The 19,024-nt window shown below is 44.2% G+C and overlaps 3 protein-coding genes across 3 annotated transcripts; 2 read left to right on the forward strand and 1 right to left on the reverse strand.

Moving 5' to 3' along the window:
* Positions 1-3,293: 3,293 nt before the first annotated feature.
* On the forward strand, positions 3,294-8,882 carry LOC136547275 (developmentally-regulated G-protein 3). The gene is made up of 10 exons (XM_066539235.1): positions 3,294-3,510; positions 4,742-4,795; positions 5,406-5,579; positions 5,994-6,065; positions 6,144-6,203; positions 7,273-7,382; positions 7,726-8,025; positions 8,124-8,315; positions 8,437-8,488; positions 8,577-8,882. The coding sequence occupies exons 1-10, from the start codon at positions 3,469-3,471 to the stop codon at positions 8,625-8,627; spliced, it is 1,107 nt and encodes a 368-aa protein (XP_066395332.1). The 5' UTR covers positions 3,294-3,468; the 3' UTR covers positions 8,628-8,882.
* A 1,807-nt stretch (positions 8,883-10,689) lies between these two features.
* On the forward strand, positions 10,690-13,903 carry LOC136547276 (very-long-chain aldehyde decarbonylase GL1-9). The gene is made up of 2 exons (XM_066539236.1): positions 10,690-11,362; positions 12,946-13,903. Exons 1-2 carry the CDS (start codon positions 11,123-11,125, stop codon positions 13,480-13,482), a joined length of 777 nt encoding a protein of 258 aa, XP_066395333.1. The 5' UTR covers positions 10,690-11,122; the 3' UTR covers positions 13,483-13,903.
* A 3,556-nt stretch (positions 13,904-17,459) lies between these two features.
* On the reverse strand, positions 17,460-18,273 carry LOC136547277 (uncharacterized). The gene has a single exon (XM_066539237.1). It carries the CDS (start codon positions 18,160-18,162, stop codon positions 17,686-17,688), a length of 477 nt encoding a protein of 158 aa, XP_066395334.1. The 5' UTR covers positions 18,163-18,273; the 3' UTR covers positions 17,460-17,685.
* Between the last annotated feature and the right edge of the window lie 751 nt (positions 18,274-19,024).

A 19,024-nucleotide genomic window follows, 5' to 3' on the forward strand; every position in this document is an offset into this window, starting at 1 on the left:
TAGGATTGGAACCTAGGTTATATCTTTCTTTTGCGGTAGAGATATCAACACACCTAGCAAAATCGTAGTTGCACATTTAGATAGATTACTTTCCTACATAGGTTTTGACTAGGTAAAATTAGAGGCCTTAGTTAGAGTTTTAAGTTGCCTAATTCACCTCCCTCTTAGGCGTCACAGTCCCTTACAACAACATTCCGAGGGCTACACCCAGGAAACTACGTTTCCCGATATGGGGTGAACCACCCGAGCCAGGCACTTACAGCTGCCAGGGGGCAACGTCCCTTGATGTACGGTGTACCACCGCCGCACTCGATGCTTGAAGAAGATTCTTGCAACCTGAGAAATACTCTTGGTACTCGAACAACAACATACTGGCTCCCCAATACTTGGGAATATATGATTGCACTACTCAAAGCTTCGGCACCCGAAGATGCTCACTATGTACTCATAGTACGCAGAACTTACAAGAGAGACTGCGATGTCCCGAGGGCTTAAAGCTACGTGCTAGCTTATCATTAAGTCCTACGGGAGCTACTATCAGAGATATGGGCCAAGGGTACCTGCACCGCCCGTATATATGACCACCATCGAGCTATTGGCCCAGCAGCCATCAAGAGGAGGCTCGCAAGGGCTGACGCGGTCGACCAATGTGGAGATCAAGGCAAACCAAGATGGGCGTATTTGAACGATAGCAAGGATCAATTTGTTGTAACAAACTAGGAAATAATTTGTTAGCCCAATCGCTCTATCTGTAACCCTACCTCTCTTGCCTATATAAATGAGGGTAGGGACCTCAGGCTCGGGATCCAATCTTTCACCAATTCTATCTACCTCGTAGCTAGTAACAACATCCCTAGCAATTGAGCATACGAATATAAGAGCAACCGCACCACTAGAGTAGAAATTAGCATGTACCACGCCCCGAACCAGTATAAATCTCTGTGTCTCACATGCTACCATCTGATTCCGTCTACACGATCACATTGCTGGATATTTCCGGAGCAAAACAATCCGACAGCTTTGTTCTATTTTTTGTTGCAGTAGCCTTGTTATGGTGTCGCAACAAGTAATATTTCTTTGTTGCATTAGTTTCTTTTTTCTGATCTTGTATCTCGCATTGCAGTAGCTTTGTTCTTTTGTTGCAGTTGCTTTGTTCTGATGTTGCAATATACTTGTTTTGATATTGCATCTCGTATTGCGCTTTGTTTGATGTTGCAAACAAGTAATACTTGTGATGGGAGCACGGTGAGAATGCGGCGCACCTAGCGGGGCACGGCTAGGGGATGGGTGGCGCAACGGAATGGCGGGGGGACGGGCAGCGCGGCGGGAGGTTGGGCGCGCGAGCGTGGGACGGGGCGCCGCGAGGTGTTTCTGTTGTTTTGCTCCGTTGTCGCGAGTCTACTGTTCAGTGCGAGAGGGGCGGACGTGGTTTCGTGTGTGGGGTCGGGACACTCGAACGGGCCCGAGGTGTGTCCGGACGTGCCCCAGAATCCGTGCGTCCGGGCACTAGGAGCGCCGTTATAAGAAAATCCTAAATACCATGTCGTTTCATAGCTCGTTATAGTTTCCATATATTTTAATTTGCATATATCATTGTACGTTTGTTTTATCCAATTGTTAAGCATCGAGGGGTTGCAAATACTTGTGATGGTATAAAAAATTGGTCAAACAAAAAATTTGATAAAACATAAATACTCCCTCCATCCAAAAAATGTAAATCTTTGTTATAAAATATCAACATTTATGTTTTCAAATATACCTCTTACTCCTTGTGTCCCAAAAAAGAGTCATTCTCGCTTGCCAAAAAATCAGCAACATTTAACTTTGACCAAATATATTTAAGAAAATATTAATATTTATGGTACATAATTAGTATCATTAGGTAGATCGTTAAATATACTTTTATAATAAATTTATTTCGAGATATAAATATTACACGTATTTTATACAAACCTAGTCAAAGTTGAGAAAGTTTGACTAGCACGATTCCTATAGCGACTCTATTTTTGGAATGGAGAGAGTATGTAATATTCCATGCTTTGTCTATCGATATTTACTATACATCATATATAGTCGTACTCTTTAATATATATTTAATTAAACTTGATATTGTTTGAATCATCGGACTGTAATACGAGTCGCCTACGACATTTGGTGCGACTAAACGCTAGTTTGTGAAAATTTAGTTTGTGATATGCTTTTTTTTAAAAAAAATAGGTTTTAAGATAAAATAAAAAGTTCTAGTTCTAGTGCCAGGTAGCCTAGAAATCCAAAACATTTCTCACTACAAAGCGATTCCATCAAAACAATATTAAGTTAAATTTAATATCTTTCAATATTAAGTTAGATTTAATTTTTTTTTTTGAGAATTACACAGTACAACGCACGCATACTCACACCTATGAACATATGCATATAAACCCTACCCCTAGAGCATCTTCGAAAGCTGAGCCAGCAAATCCACAAGATTAACGAAGTCATTACAGATACCTCGTTGTCGACGGAGTCATAATTATTTGCATATTTACATATGAATATTAAAATTTATATCAATAGCCATAATCATTTGCAAGATTTTAAATCTTCCACTATAGTTAAATTCAAATTTTATTGATGGGTTCTTACAAAATGAAACACGATGTCCAGTTCTATCACTGCTCAACTGCTGCCTCCTTGTTGCATTCCATCGGAGGCATCTAATGCCAAAATCACATGCAACAGACACACCAGTATAATAGTAAATGCAAAGGCTGAGGCTGAGGCTTATCAGCCACAGGACCGCCGATTGGGGGGGCCGGGCTAGTCGGCCCTTCGGATGCCGATATGCTATTGGCACAAATTTGTTTGATGTGGCATGAGTAATCGGCCGACATGCTCATATCGGCCAACCAATAACTGATAAGTGTCCAGTCGACTTTCCAAGTGTCGATAGGAATATATTCTTATAAATTTTCTACAACATCTTACGATTACTTATTAAAATAATATTATTTAAAAAATTGTGCCACCCGCCTTCTCGTCCACAATTGGGCCACGGCACAGCGCTTGTGGCATTTGTATTGTTATTATAAAAAAACAAAACAAACGCTGAGACCATCCATATCCGTGCCGCAGTGGTAGCGCGTCGACTCCAGATCAGAAGGTTGCGTGTTCGATTCACGTCGGGTTCAAACCGGATTCTCTTTTTTTCTCCTTTTTTGTTTTTGTTTCGTTTTTTAGGCCATTTTTTCCTCCACAAAATTGAAACATTCTACGGCCCAGCCTACCGGCCCATAAGCCTGCCTGCCTGTGTCGCCCCCAAACCTAAGGGAAACCCTCACTACGCTTCTCGAACCTTCTCCTTTCTCGGTTTCTCCACCCTTCCCAACCTCACTCCCTCCCCTTCGCATCCGCACGAACGAAGCCGCGCGAGCGAGGAGCAGTCGATCCTTCCCGACCTCGAAGCCTCTCCCCCTTCGAGTCGCGGCCATGGCGACCGTCATGCAGAAGATCAAGGACATCGAGGACGAGGTAACGACTAACGACCCCAGCCCGGCTAGTGCATCCCGAGTTTGCGCGCTAGGTTCCCATCCAGCCGTCCCGACGTTTCGGTAGATTTGTGCTCCCCGCGGTTACGAGCTGTTCGTTTGTAGCTTAGTGGGAGCTTGGAATTGAAATGGTTTTGGATGCTGAGTCGCTTAGATAGTTCATAGTTTGGTAGTTGGGATGCCGGAAATACTACGGGGTTTTAACCTCTTCAGTTCTGGTTTCGAACTATTAATAGTTTCGCCCCGTGCCTATGTGTTCTGATGTTGTCTTAATGCGGCTGTGAGATTGGGATTGTTTGTAGCTGTTATTATTTGCGAGAAAGGATGCTAACCCTAGGTCCTGTACTTGTTGTGTTCGATGGTAGTGTCTAGTGAGGTTTGTATGACCGTTTAGTCTGTATGAGGTTTTGTCAGTTGATGAGTTTATCGCATCAATATTGTCTGGGATCCTGAATTGACTGTGCGTAGTGTGGACTTGGTGGAGCTTCAATGCTAGTCTACAATACTATATGCTCTGTGCCTCTGGTCACATTGTTGGATTTGCTTGCTTTTCCTTAAAAAGGGGAATACCCATTGTTGACAATGTGGGGTCTGGTAAAGGGAATTTCTAGACAGCCTTACCCCTTCAAAATTCGGTTCGTATGCTGATTCGAGCCCAGGATCTCTAGGCCACAAGTGGAATTGCCAGGCCCACTCTTCCATAGCTGTGATCAATAGCTGTAGGTTTTAAGTCAGTGCTAACATGTAAACTGCTTTCTGGCTCTGTTCCATGGTGATGAATTGATGATATTAGGCACCAGTGCATTGTGGAGTCCTAAGCCAAGCTAATAATATGAGGAGAGGTAGAGGAAGACCGAAATTGACATGGGGGGAGGCAATAAAAAGAGATTTGAAAGCTTGGGATATACCTAGAGATCTATGTTTGAATAGGAGTGCTTGGAAAACAGCTATTGAAGTGCCTGAACCGTGACTTGGGGCTCTTGGTGGGTTTCAACTCTAGCCTACCCCAACTTGCTTGGGACTGAAAGGCTATGTTGTTGTTGTACAGTTTTTGAGTAAGATGTAGACCGAGGAACTGAAATTTGTTCTCATATATCTTCTGAGCTTCTATTGCTGCAACTTAAGTACCGGAAAACTTAAGCAGTGGATGACATGAATATTTGATCAGTTTCTTACCCCTGTGTTGATGTTACCTGCATTTCTTGACTATGCAGATGGCAAGGACACAGAAGAATAAAGCCACTGCTCACCATCTTGGTCTTCTGAAGGTAACTTAATTATACTCTTTATCTTTATCTCAGAACACCCCTATGGTTGATTTCTGCCATCCATTTTAATGAGTCTAACATTCCTACCCCATATGAGTTTATTATGACATCCGCATAGCATTTCAATGTAACACTTGGATCGTTTGCGTCTGTTTGCTAATGCGGTGTGTATAGTTTATTTATTTATGGCAATTGGCAATCTGTAACTTCAAAACCTTTAGACTCCCTTTCTCCCCTTAATTGAAAGGCAGAGCTCCTGCCATGTTCTTTCAATAAAATGGAAGTATGTTTCATTATGAATCTATTAACGCCATATGTTGCCAGTCTATACGATTTTTTTAGATATTGATGGCCAAAGTTAAAAGATGTTTGAGGGCAAACCTAAATGGACTTATATTTGCGGTTGGAGGTTGTAACTCCTAAGAAAGTCTGGACAGTTAAGCTATTTTCTACTATTGAATTATCAAGGCTGCCATGTTTTGCTATTAAGTAGTTTCCATATTATGCTTCATGTTGATATTTGATATTTATTATGAGACTGTACTTTGTTGACCTGATATTCTTTGTATGTCAACTGAGGTTATGTCTTCTTAATTGTTCGTTTGGCTAGGCTAAACTTGCAAAATTGCGGCGGGAGTTGCTCACTCCGACATCCAAAGGTGGAGGTGGTGCAGGTGAAGGATTTGATGTGACGAAGAGTGGAGATGCACGTGTTGGTTTAGTTGGCTTTCCTTCAGTCGGGAAATCAACATTGTTGAACAAGCTGACAGGGACATTTTCAGAGGTTTGCCGCATCAATGCTCTTTGTTTACATTTATAGTAATTAATAAAGGTTTGTCCAGATTTAGCTGCTCATCATCTGTATTGTATTAGGGAAAACCTCATGTTTGTATCTTGCACAATGTTTTTAAGTTATATGCTGTCTAATTCTATGGGTATGCTCCGAAGGACTACACATACATATTAACTTGAGTAGCAGCCTAGTTAGATTTTTGTTTCAGTGATGCATGCATGTTCTGAATTCAGTGGTTTATGCCTGTGCTTCTTGAAATTGGAATTATTAGAAAAGAAGTCTTTTCGGATTGATTGCTCTTTGGACCTTCCTACAGCTGAATATTTTCCTATGATATTACTATTACTTTGATTTCTGTATATTAAATTACTAATGCACTGTTTTTGTTCCTTTTCTGTTTCAAAGGTTGCTGCCTATGAGTTTACAACTTTAACATGTATTCCTGGAGTTATCATGTATAAGGGTGCTAAAATCCAGGTAACCATTTGTATTCAGAAAGCTACAAGTTTTTTCTGAGCATGTTTGATCTTGATTAATATCTGGCTTTCATTTCAGCTTCTAGATCTCCCAGGGATCATTGAAGGTGCTAAAGATGGAAAGGGCAGAGGAAGACAGGTAATTTCAACCTCCAAAACTTTCCTGACACTATTTTCTTCCTTAAAATTGACATGATTTCAACAAAAAACTTTTCTTATTCATTGCTGGAAAAATTGCCCTACTTATATGGGCATAGCTTGGTCATTGCATAGTATGCAGCAACTGTCCTATCTACATAGGATTCGTGTTATTCTATGAACAGTATCTATCTACATATTCTGAAGCTCTTCTGAGCTCTCACGGTCTCACCTATTGTAAAATCATCCATAAGTACAATTTTTACACAAACCTGCACCAGTATTTCTTACTCCCAACATTATCTTTTATTGGGTGTACGGCGTTTTTTCATTTTTGACGATATGTTAGGCGTGGGGTACCTTCCCAGGAACCAGCCGGCGCATGCTTAATTAGCGCAACCAATCCCGTGCATGCATGCGAAGGGAAACCAAACGGCCAGCGCATGCTTAATTAGTGTAGCCAATCGTTATGCATGCATGCGGAGGAAAACTGATGGGGCGTTGATGCATGCAAGCAAAATTAAAGAGGCCAGCCACTCGTCTTGGTATCTGGGATTTTACCTGTTGTGCCTAAAAAAGGATAATAGAGGTAGTACTTCAGAATTGTCTACTTTATACAAAATATCTACTTTGTAGCTAAGAGTGCACTGCTTTACTAAATATGTAGGGGAAACTGGGCAACTAACTAGCTATGTTCCTCAAAGTACTAGAGGCTCAATGAGTTCTTACTTCTTATAGCCTTGAATATTAATCTGTACAATTTAAGCAATTTTTTCTTGTATTATAGATGAGAAATTAAGCTAATTTGTTGATTGTTAAGGCTACATCATCTGGTCTTATTTACCCTTTTATGCATACTATGCTGATATGCTTCACTAAGGAACAGTTCTATGATCCGTACTTGTTTTAGGCTTTTAGCTGTCTTCACACTTCACACCCAGTAGTTGTTCTCCAAATCAAATAGGTGCTTTTAACACTTCAGTCTTGGATTTTCTTGTGTTATTCCCTGTTCTTTGCATTCAAGACCATTTCCTCTTGGCTTGAAAGTTCCTATTTTTGTGGCTTAACAGGTTATCAGCACAGCTAGGACATGCAATGTTATTTTGATTGTTCTTGATGCTATAAAACCAATAACTCACAAGCGTCTTATCGAGAAGGAGCTTGAAGGATTTGGCATCAGGTAAGTCTTGTTTACATCCATACTTTTGCAGGCGCTAGTGTATGAAACTTGTACACAGCTCGGCCATCAGTCCTCTTGTGATCTTTTCTTTGCTCCCAATCTGGAAGACCTCATTTAGCTATTATCAGTTACCTAGATGGCTTGATCCATTTCCTGGATGTTGCATTCATTTTTTTATACTGAATCATGCTGAATTCTATCCTCTATGTTATCATGCTCTTTTTAATACAACGTTCTCTCTTGCGGCTTGTGTCTGTTTCCTTATAACTAGTTCCATTCGTTTTGTGAGTTTTTTCTTATTTAAAAAAGTTTTTAAGATCTTTGCTCCTTTTGTTCTTGGTAGGTTGAACAAGACACCACCCAATTTGACTTTCAGACGAAAGGACAAGGGCGGAATCAACTTCACATCAACAGTGACGAACACACATTTGGACCTTGATACAGTAAAAGCAATCTGTGGCGAGTACAGGATACATAATGCTGATGTCTCCCTGAGATATGATGCTACAGCAGATGATCTCATAGATGTTATTGAAGGAAGCAGGATTTACACTCCTTGCATATATGTTGTCAACAAGATTGATCAGATAACACTTGAAGAGCTGGAAATCTTGGACAAACTTCCCCATTACTGCCCAGTTAGGTGAGCATGTACTTTAGTATCTTGCTGTATTCGTTTCTCTTGATTTCCCTCTAATAGCTAAAGCACTCTATTTTCTTTAAAATAAAATATTATTGCAGTGCTCATCTTGAATGGAATCTTGATGGACTTCTAGAGAAGGTATGGGAATACTTGGATTTGGTTAGGATATACACAAAACCTAAAGGGCTGAACCCAGATTATGAGGATCCTGTTATCGTATCATCTAAGAAGAAAACCGTGGAAGATTTCTGCAACAGAATCCACAAGGACATGGTCAAACAATTTAAATAGTGAGTGCCAGATAATTATCTTGTTATCGTATCACTTGAATGGAATCTTTTGATTGGCGATTTACCAGATAATTTTTACTCGTCTTTTGGCCCTCGTCTCTAACTGCTCCAAAAATTGCAGCGCTCTGGTATGGGGTTCCAGCGTCAAGCATAAGCCTCAGAGAGTTGGCAAGGTATGCATTAGACCAGCATGATATTACATTGTACACACTCACACTGGGTGTTAGGTTCCTTGCACTGATTCATTGCACATTCGTGCAGGAGCATGAGCTCGAGGATGAGGACGTTGTTCAGATCATTAAGAAAATATAGGCATATCATATGGTGGAACAAAACCTGTTTTTCTGCCAAACTGGAAGGAGCAATGAGGATTTTGAGTAGTAGCGTCGTCAGAAGACCTTGAACTCGGCCTTTGCTTGTTGGTGATGCTCATATGTAATGTTCCCTGTTCACAGAAAAAATTGCTTTGATCCAAAGACAATGTTAGTTGACATTTCCTTATACAAGTCATGTAGCTGTGATATTCTTCTCTTCATATCTTGGTGCCATGTGGACTGGACTCACCAATGTACCAAGTGTCTGCCCCAACCGTTGAACACATGGAGAGATGCTCTCCAAGTCTCCATATCTTTAGAGGATGATGATAAGATGATTCGGTGACTCCTGTATTGCAAGTGTTCTGCCTTAGTTTGCTGCTCTTTTCTAGTGATGGGGACGTAACACGGCTATTATTATAGATTGATAATCATCTTTGGTGGCGATCAACGTGAGGACAACTTGGCCATGATCATCTCAACGATATTGGATTTGGTCATAATTGCAGCTTATGTCGAGCTGTTCTTTGCTTATTGATGGCCATCGTTGCAGTGCTAATAAGTAAAAAAGAAATGTTAAATCATTTGACCCTGATCATGTCCTGTTGGATGGAGAATCGGAGAGGATGCGTAATGCGTTGCGAGCATGCAACAAAATACATGCTTGTACGGAGGCCTTGGCATGTGACGGTGGTTGTTGGTTTAGCTCTCGATCTGGGTGGGCGTCGGATAGGTTGCGAAACGAGCTGTTGGAGCATGTTCCCCACGAATGATTGGGTTCTGCGTGCCGGGCGACACTAGTGGGTGTAGTCGTGTACGTAGATCTCAGGGTAGCTAAGCTTCATGTGGTACTCCAGCAGTCCAGCTCCTACGGTCCTACCTGAACCTATTGGGCAAATATCGCTAATCCGGTATGCAAATTGTCCACTACCGCAACAATATAGATATACTACTCCGAAAGACCGAAAGTGAACACGCCTCGTAAAAGTGCATTTTAAACAAATTTCGGATACAAACTTCTGATGATGTAACCGGATCTTTCAACACACACACACAAATTTCTGATGATGTATTGATGTTACAGCTTGGGGTAAATAAGCGAATGGCCAGTATATGTTTTCACCAAATGGATGACGCAAATTGACAGCAACACAACAACAGAATTTTGAATGTCCCTCCTCATCAACAGTATAATGTTGGTGGTGTATATAAAAGGGGAAAAAAAAGTGGGACACGTTGGTCCTGCACTATTTGACACATCCCACGGACCACGGTTATCCTGTGGAGCGGGGACTCTATGAGCTGGGAGCCGTGCACATGTAACTAAAAACCTATCCAGGGTCATGTTCGGCTGGTCTATAAGTCGTTTATATTAATTTATACAGCTAATTTGTTAAGAGAGAAAAACACTGTACATAGCTGATAAGCTGGCTTATAAGCCAACAGCCGAACAGATAAGGATCCACATGCAATAAATCTTCAGAAAGTCTAATGATTAACTGGTTGATTTGTCGGTTGTTATCAATCATTTTTTGGACCGTGCGATGCGGAAGCGTCGGCCTCCCCCCCCCCCCCCCCCCCCCTCGCCTGCGATCATGCTGGCGCGTGCGATGCGTCCCTATGTGTGTGTCCGCTAGGCTTCAGCGTCAAACAAGCGATCATGTCGGTGCCTGTGTCCCTGCCTGACACACGAACGTGAGCACGAAACACCCTGCGACAATCTCTCCTCTCTCACCTCCTTGTGTGGATTTTGTTTTTTTTAATTTCTGAAGAATTTGTGAATAATTTGATATATATTTCTCTGATGTTTGGAATTCATAGAAATAATTTGTAAATTTTTTTTGAAAATTTTGACATATATTTGTGTTATGCTCAGATTACATCACTCTTTCCAATAAATTACACTGAAGAAATCATTGTAAATATAGTAATAAAACAGTATAAATATAGCTATAAGACTGTGTAAATGTAAGAGAAAAATTTGGTTGATGGGAGGGTTAAAACAACCGGTCGTTGACTAACATCATCTGTTCTGTGCTGGCACCTTCCCAAATCAATTGGGGCGAGGCGACAGCAGCGAGGAGACGAAGCCCTTAAAGGCGCCAGCTTTCTTCTGTTCCATTTGGTTTCCTCTTGATTCCGCTTTAAACGATTTCATCTTCTGCACATCATAAGCTGATCCTTTTCATCGTATTTCCGAGTAAAAGAGAAACCCTTTTTATGCGCTCTGCTGTTCCGCCATCTCTGTTCTTCCCACCGACTCGAATCCCCATTCTCCCCAACCGAGTGGCCTCTGGCTTCACAAAAACACGACGGGTTCCTATTCCCTAGATCTGAGTAGAGGCGGCGAGACACCCGAATCCGGCAAAAGGGTTCGCGGTTTGATTGGGAGGAGCGCAGGAGTCCGGCGTCAAAACCCAATCTTGGCGCCCGTGCTGGAGTGCCCCATCGTCTTCTTCCTGTGGTGGTAGGAAGAGGCGAACACCAGTGGAGATGGTTCCGTGGGAAGGGTACATCAGCGACGAGACGATGGGCACCCTCGCGCCCATCGTTCTCTACTGGGTGTACGCCGGCGGCTACCAGCTGATCCTTCACCGCCGGCCGCTTGAGCGGTACAGGCTCCACACGCGGGCTGAGGAGGAGGAGAAGAACCTCGTCAGTCTCCCCACCGTCGTCCGCGGCGTTCTCCTGCAGCAGCTCGTGCAGGCCATCGTCGCGATGATCTTGTTCATGGTAAGGAGATAGTCAGCCTTGGTCCATTGGCATTTTAGTTAATTTCCAGAGTTTCAGTTCAATTAGTGGTACTGCCATTGAGATAAACAAAACCGAGTTAAGTGTCAGTCAGTCGATATCGACTATGTTATAAAGATAGCATTGATATTATTAAGTATGTGCTGGATTTTGCTAAAATTGTTCACCCTCCTTGTTGCTATTATCAGGTACTTTTGCCATTTAAGCCAGTGACCATATATGGATAGTTGCCAGCAGGCTACCATTAATGTCTGAATACATATGGTAAATGATCAGCAACTCAAGAGTGTTGGGAAACTTTCAGAATGTAGAGTCTATTTGGCGATGACTGTTAAGTAGTATAGGCTTGAAAAGAAAAGAACGAGTGCTACTGCTGGTTAGTTGCGATTGCTCATCTTGCGTTAACAAATTGGATAGGAGGGGCAGACAAGTCAAATGTGTTAAATATCATCAATTTTCATGGTATCAGGGTTGTGGATCTTGAATGTATTATCTCATAATGTCAAACAAATAACAATGAGGGAAGCTATTTGTTTTCTCCTTGAAAGAAGTTTACTAACTGAAGATGGATAGCAACTAGGGATGCAAGTCCCACATGTTTTGGGTCATTGGGTCAACCCAAAACTTGTTAAAATGAACTAAAATGTCATCTCCACCTAATTAATTTAGGGGGAGGGTCGGAGGGATGAACTAGGCTAGCTGACCCACAAAACACCATTGGGTATCCACTTGCATCTTTAATAACAATCCATAACCTTTCTATTTTCTGGTGAAAACATAGTCAAGAAAATTAGCCACCATCTAATAGAAGTCAGTGTTACTTGCAACATAAGGGGCAGCAACTTGTGACTTCAATAGGAATCAGCAAATCACTGTATTTTCGTGCACCTGCTCACATTCCTATCGCCGTAGTACCTTTTCAGTCCGTACATTTTAATATTGTAGTTTAGAGATCAGTAGTATGTACATTATAGAGGATTGCCCTGACCTGAATTTATGAACCTGTTGAAAATTATGGATCTCCTTTTGTCTGTGGAACTGATACCACATTAATGTTTCTATATTTTGTAGCAAATGGCTCTAAGAATGTGTGCTCACCCTTGATGCTTGAACCTTTTCACTTTGCATACTTGGGTTCCTTTTATTCTTTAATATGCATGTGTTCTCTTCATCCTGCCTATGCAAAACTACCAACTATTCCAAAAACATAGTAGCTTAATAATATGTCAATATAGTTTATTGTTAGAGAGCCACTGCGCTCTGTTTGTGCTTCTTTGTGATGTTACAGTTTTTTCTTCTTCTTTTTTTTTGTGAAGAAGTTGGCTTCCTGCTTGTGTAGCTTTAGCCTACCTGTTTACTCTTATGCATCAATTTCGTAAAACCTGTGCACCTCATGCATTTTGCTTGTAGCCAAGGGTGGTGAAGGTGCAATTAGGTTTATATTATTGTTTTCCTGTTGTTAGGATGATGAGTTCCAGATTCAATACATGAATTTGTCATTTGTTTTTAAACATCTGTTATGGTGACCTGACCTTTGTAACCCAATCCTACATGATAATTTGCAGGTCACTTCTGATAGCTCAATAACTGTTGTTCAGCCACCTATCATCGTCCAGATCTTTCAGTTTTTAATTGCAATGCTAGTGATGGACTCATGGCAATACTTTGTGCACCGCTACATGCACCAAAATAAATTCCTATATCGGCACATCCACTCGCAACATCATCGGCTGATTGTTCCTTATGCTATTGGGGCTCTGTACAACCATCCATTGGAGGGCCTACTTTTGGACACCTTAGGAGGTGCCATCTCCTTCTTGGTCTCCGGTATGACACCAAGGACTGCTGTGTTCTTCTTCTGTTTCGCCATCCTCAAGACAGTCGATGATCACTGTGGGCTTTGGTTACCATATAACATTTTCCAGCACCTGTTCCAAAATAACACTGCCTATCACGACATCCACCACCAGCTGCAAGGGACCAAATACAACTACTCTCAGCCCTTCTTCTCAATCTGGGACAGAATACTAGGAACCCACATGCCATACGACCTAGTGAGCAGGAAAGAAGGTGGATTCGAAGCAAGACCGTTGCGAGACTAGCTTGAAGTCATGGTAAGTGTATAGACTCCGGTGAATGTGTCAGAATGCAGTGCTCAGCCTCCCTTTCACATGATTAGAAGCTCCCAACAGGGGTCATCTAACTTCCAAGATGATGAAGGTGTTCCCGACAGTTGGTCGCTTTGTCCGCATCTTGGTTGAGTCTACACGCTACTTAAGAAGAGATCGAAGCTCATGCATTGCTGTGCAGATAGTGTTCAACTGGTTGTACGCATTGGTTTTACCTGTCATGGTTCCTTTTTTGTGCAGAGCTGCCATTTACATTGCTGTGCAGATAGTGTATTTGAAAATCCACACTTATGTATGTACCCAATTATTTGTGTAATTGAACTTCTGGTCGTGATAGACACCTTCGGCGCTATATTTGGCTACTGTTGACTGTATAGTTGTATTAGATCCACTACGGGTAGACTTTCACTTGTTCTGATGTATCCTTCACTTTCACCTCTTGAAACACAGCTGCGTGATAATTCAGATAATCTCGATGCTCTGTACAGGACTCTGTTTCTTTTAACAAATATATGGTTCGATGGACAGGAAATATTTCCTACCTTGAAAATATTGCACTGTTGGGCTGTAACAATTGCCACAAAACAGCAGGTCATGGCTTAGGGCTAGGGGTGAAAGTTGCGCAGATAATTCTCCGCTCCGATCCAAATCTGAATTTTGAGGACATGCTGAAGAGCGATAATCTGAATTCGGTTGTGTGCAAATGTAGAGTAGGAAATGATATATTGACAAAATTCGGTGGATATAGATTATTCATAAATTTTATGTGGATCATCAGATGTTTAAAATAGGATATCCGATAGTTTCTTTCTCTAGACTAAAAACCAAAAGAATTTGTGATAAAGAAAAGCTTGTTAATTGGCAATTCTTATTTTGTGATGTAGTTGTTTTATGTGCTAAGTTTTGAATTGAGGACTTGTTGGCCAATAACTTAACATTTGTGAGTGTGCATACCTTGGTAAGCGTTAATTGTCAGTGTGATAGCCACAAAATAGACTGATATACTAGTTTTTTTTGTGTGTACTAGTTGCTATTGCCTCTCTATTTTACTAACTAATTCTTGACAAATATATAAACTCTAAATACGTACATTAAAAAAATCACGTTCGCATCTGTATCTGTATGTTATTCGCTCCGATCCAAATCCAGCAAAGAAAAGTGGATAAGAATATGGGTGAGACATTATCTGGTCTACTTCGATCCGATCCATTTCCATCCTTTCTCGAGCAATAATGTTACCATCCGGCCGCGTAGAAAAAGAACCAAATCCCCACATAAGTTCGTCTCCCCCATTCCGCGCTCGTGCGTCGTGGCTTTCATGGCGCTATGCGGCCGTCCGACCATCCCAATCCACCGCGCTTCCGCCTCCATCCCACGCCGCCGCCGCTCGCCATCCCCCGCGGCACCTCTGTCTCCCCGCAAAGAGGAGAAATGATCCGCGCGAGGTACGTTGTCAGCCGCCCCACCAACTGCAGCTGTCGCCGACGCCTCGCCCTCCGCCTCCAAGCTCCATGCGCGTGCTCAGCGAGTGCAGCGGTGCCTCCATCCCCCGCTGCGCCGCCGTGCTCCGTCCTTCGCCGTGCCCAGGCCAGACGGCCAGGAGAGGGGGGCGTCGCTGGCCAGGCCCAGGCCAGGCGCAGGCGCAACTGGCCGTTGCAAGGCCACACCACCATCCTTGGCTGCCGGCTGGCCGGAACCGGCCGTCCCCCACTCTGCGCTGAGTCGTACGGAAGAAAGGTGAAAAACGCATGTTGCAAGCGTCTGTTCAAGTGTTTCAAATGTTTCAGAGGTAGTTGCAAGTGTTTCATACGGATGTTGCAAAAGTAGATCGGGATGTTGCACATATTGCAATGATTGTACATGTATGTTGCAATCTCATGTTCTCAATGTTCTATTTTTTTCTGACGTACGTTGCAAGTGTGTTTATCTGGATGTTGCATATATTTTCACACATATGATGCAAGTATTTTATCTGGTTGTCGTGTATGTTTACAATGGTTTCAAGTGTTTTTTCAGGTGTTTTTGCAAGTGTTTTAGACGCATGTTTCAAGTATTTCATTTGTTTTCAGTCGTATGTTGTAATTGTTGCACTTGTATATTTCAAAATTAGATCAAGTTTTGTATCTTCCTTCTCACCTTTTTTGTTATCTCGCCTCGGTGTCATGCACAGGAAGAAGATAATCCCTACGTGCTTGTGGACTGGCGCAGCAGGCAAGACATGGGCAGGCAAGCATGGGACGCGAGATAGGAGGCAGCGGCATGGGCATCTGGACAGAGGCTAGCGTCCAAACATTCGGCGCTGGCCACACCCTTTCTGGGGGCTTGTGGGAAGACAAATTTCTCACAAACCAGTCGGATGCTCGTACCCAGCTTCGAAATGGTTTGAATAATGCCGGAATGTTTAGGTTCGCTACCAGATACATCATCCTTGGTTCAGCAAGCAGTATTTTGAAATGGCTTGGTCATGCTACTGGCCTTTAGCACATACGGTATTGTTTCACAGAACAGCACGCATGACCCCATTTGACTAGTTGTGGTTGCCTATGGGCGAACACGCTCGGCCGTGGTCCCGTTGGATTGGAATTCAGCCCACCCCCGCCGAACATGGTGCCACGGTCGAAATGCGGAACGTCCCGCTCTCGGCAGTCGGCGCGCAGCAGAACCCTGCCAACTCCCCAAGGTTTGGCCCCAGGTCCGATTGGCCGCCGAAGCAAACCAGAGAACGAAGGACCCGGTGCGGCGAGCGGCGAAATCACTCGAGGCGCGCGGATGTTCCGGAGGAAATCGGGCGGATGGTGCGCGGCGCCGCGGCGGCGGCCCACTGGTGTGCGAGACTGCGATGCGCGAGTGTGCCGGGCGGCCGTGCCCCCGATCAGCTGGCCATTTCGTGGGGTTCGCTCTCGCGCTCGGCCGGCATCGACTCATCGAGCTGGCCACGATCGATCCATGTGTTGTTTGCTGTGCTGCGGCGTGTGCTGCCAGTCGCCATCCTACACTGCCGGCCGGCGCCTACTGCCGAGGAGGCCCCGTGACTTTCCCATTCGTTTTTCCTTTGTCCGCTCGTCGGCTCGCAGCGACGCACGTACGACGTGTCCTTCCGTGAAACATAGGGCTCGTTTAGATGCCTCAAAATTCCAAGTTTTTTCACTCTTTCTCTATCACATCAATTTCTGGATATATGTATGGAGCATTAAATGTAGGTAAAAAAAACAACTAATTGTATAGTTTGGTTGTAAATCACGAGACGAATCTTTTGAGCCTAGTTAGTCCATGATCGAACAAAGTTTGTCAAATACAAACGAAACGTGCTACAGTGTCCAGATTGTAAAAATTTCCAATCTAAACCAGGCCATAGACACGCCATGCGCGCTCAGCTGTCACGGTCGGCCTGTCAAATCTGTCCTTGTCATCTCACGCACGGTAACAGCGCTCGGATCGGTCGATCGGTCCGGAGACGACGACGCACGCCGGGTCGCCGGCCCATGGGTGGCATATGCATGTGTCCCCGCGCGTGCGCCGGTTGTTGCATTGGCTCGCCTGCTCTCGGTGTCACTGTCACTGTCAGTGTCAGATCACCGGAGAGCTGTTCCCGGGAATCAGTTCAATCCGTCGCGCAAGCCGGCCCGTGTGCTCTGCCTAGCTTACCCGCCTCATCTTGCACATCACAGCACACACGCATCGTCGCCGTCGCCGTCGCCTGGATCGTCGTCAGCTCAAGCCTCGAAGCAACCGCGCTTTTAACGAGCCCGACATGGTTCGCCATTCGCGACGCCAGGCTATTACTAAAATGATGTTGACTGATAGCCCGAAGAAGCCAGCTATTACTAACAGCAAAAGTCCACACAAATCTTGTATGGAAAAAAAATGTTGATACAATGATATTTTTCTTTTTGGAAAACCAGAGTGTTAATCTGAGCTTAACACTGTAGAGTTAATTTTTTATTGGCACATGGAAATGAAGTTACCCTCATATATAAAGCATGCAGGCTTACAAATTCAGTAAGTTGTAGACAGCCATATATAGCACCTTATTCGTTCCCAGTGTTTTCTACATTAGTAGTATCTTGATCATAATTATATACTGCATATACAGTATTATACACAGGAAGAACAACAGCTAAATGACGCGGATTGAGAATAACATTACTTTTAACGTAGCCAGCCACTGGGAATTTATTACAAGCTTAACCCGTGGTCGTCGTGGTCCTCCTCCTCGTCGTCGTCCTGCGAGTAGAACTCGACGATCTCGGAAAGGTCATCAGCGGCAGCGACGGAGTCCTCCTCGCCGCCCACCCCGTCGCGGGCCTTGGTGGCCAGCCACAGCAGGTGCTCGAACAGCAAGGCGTCGACGTCGACGGCGACGCCTCCGCCGGGGGCCCGCCGCCCCGCGGCCGCCAGCAGCCGGCGCACCGGCCCAGCCTCCAGCACGGCGGGGTCGACGTGGAAAACGGTCCTCTTCGCCCTCCCCTTCGTCGCCGTCCCGACCTCCACCCTCACTGCCGCGGCCTCGGCCTCGAGCGCCGGCGCGGAGTCGAGGCGGCGGTAGGCGCCCGCGCGGTGGGAGCGCGTCAGGAACGCGTAGCAGCCGGCCGCCGCGGGCCGCGGGGACGGGGCCTCGTCGCCGCCAGCGGCGTCATGATGGCGGTGGGGCATGGCGCGCGAGCGCGCTACCGCCAGCCGCCAGGAAGGCAGGCAACGCGCCGGACGCGCGCGTGCAAGCCGTTTGCTCGCTTCTGTGTGCGTGTGAGCGTGTCTGCGTTTGGGTGGGGGTGCTTTTCTTGGATCGGGGCGTTTTTAAGCCGGGAGGGTTTGGAACTAACGGTCGGATAGTGCGGCCGGCGGGTTTCCTACCGTGTTGGCTTTCGGATCGCTGGTTGCGGTTTGTCTCTGCTTTTTACTACTACTAAGTACTTTTTTATCTTCTGGAAATAAAACCCTTTTTTAAATTCAGTGGATTTTGATTGGGAGTCCAAAGCTAATGTGTGGTGTCCCATTGAATTTTGAATTCAAGAGATAACAAGTTCCTTACAGTGGACAAACGAACTAGTGTTACATGTCCACAGTCATATTTAACTGTTTCTTACTTAATATAACAAAAGAAACAAGAAATGTAAACGAGTTTGTATTGCCAAATCTTAACCCGTGTCTTCATGGGTGAGCTGGTTAAAGATACAGTGACGGTTCGGTATTCTACACCGGTCGAGGCTGGTAGCCTGCCTAATCGATCGCACTACATTCCAATCCCCCGCCGGCACGGCACTGACACACACACCTTCGCTCCTTGTCTTTTAGCAAAGTGGTGTAAACAAACCTGCCCCATTATAAAACAGGATTAGCTCAATGGTTAGCATCGAGTAGAGCAGACAGCAGAGGCCGTGGTTGTTAGCCAGGTTCTCAGCCTGTTCGGCAGACCGTAAATGATCGTGGATTATTTACTGCTGGCTAGTTTGGTATGAGAAAAAATAATGTTTCAGTTTATAATCCACGATCGTATACGAGCAGAGAACATGCTTCC

This window comes from Miscanthus floridulus, chromosome 3, assembly GCF_019320115.1.
Source record: "Miscanthus floridulus cultivar M001 chromosome 3, ASM1932011v1, whole genome shotgun sequence".
NCBI classification, from domain to species: domain Eukaryota; kingdom Viridiplantae; phylum Streptophyta; class Magnoliopsida; order Poales; family Poaceae; genus Miscanthus; species Miscanthus floridulus.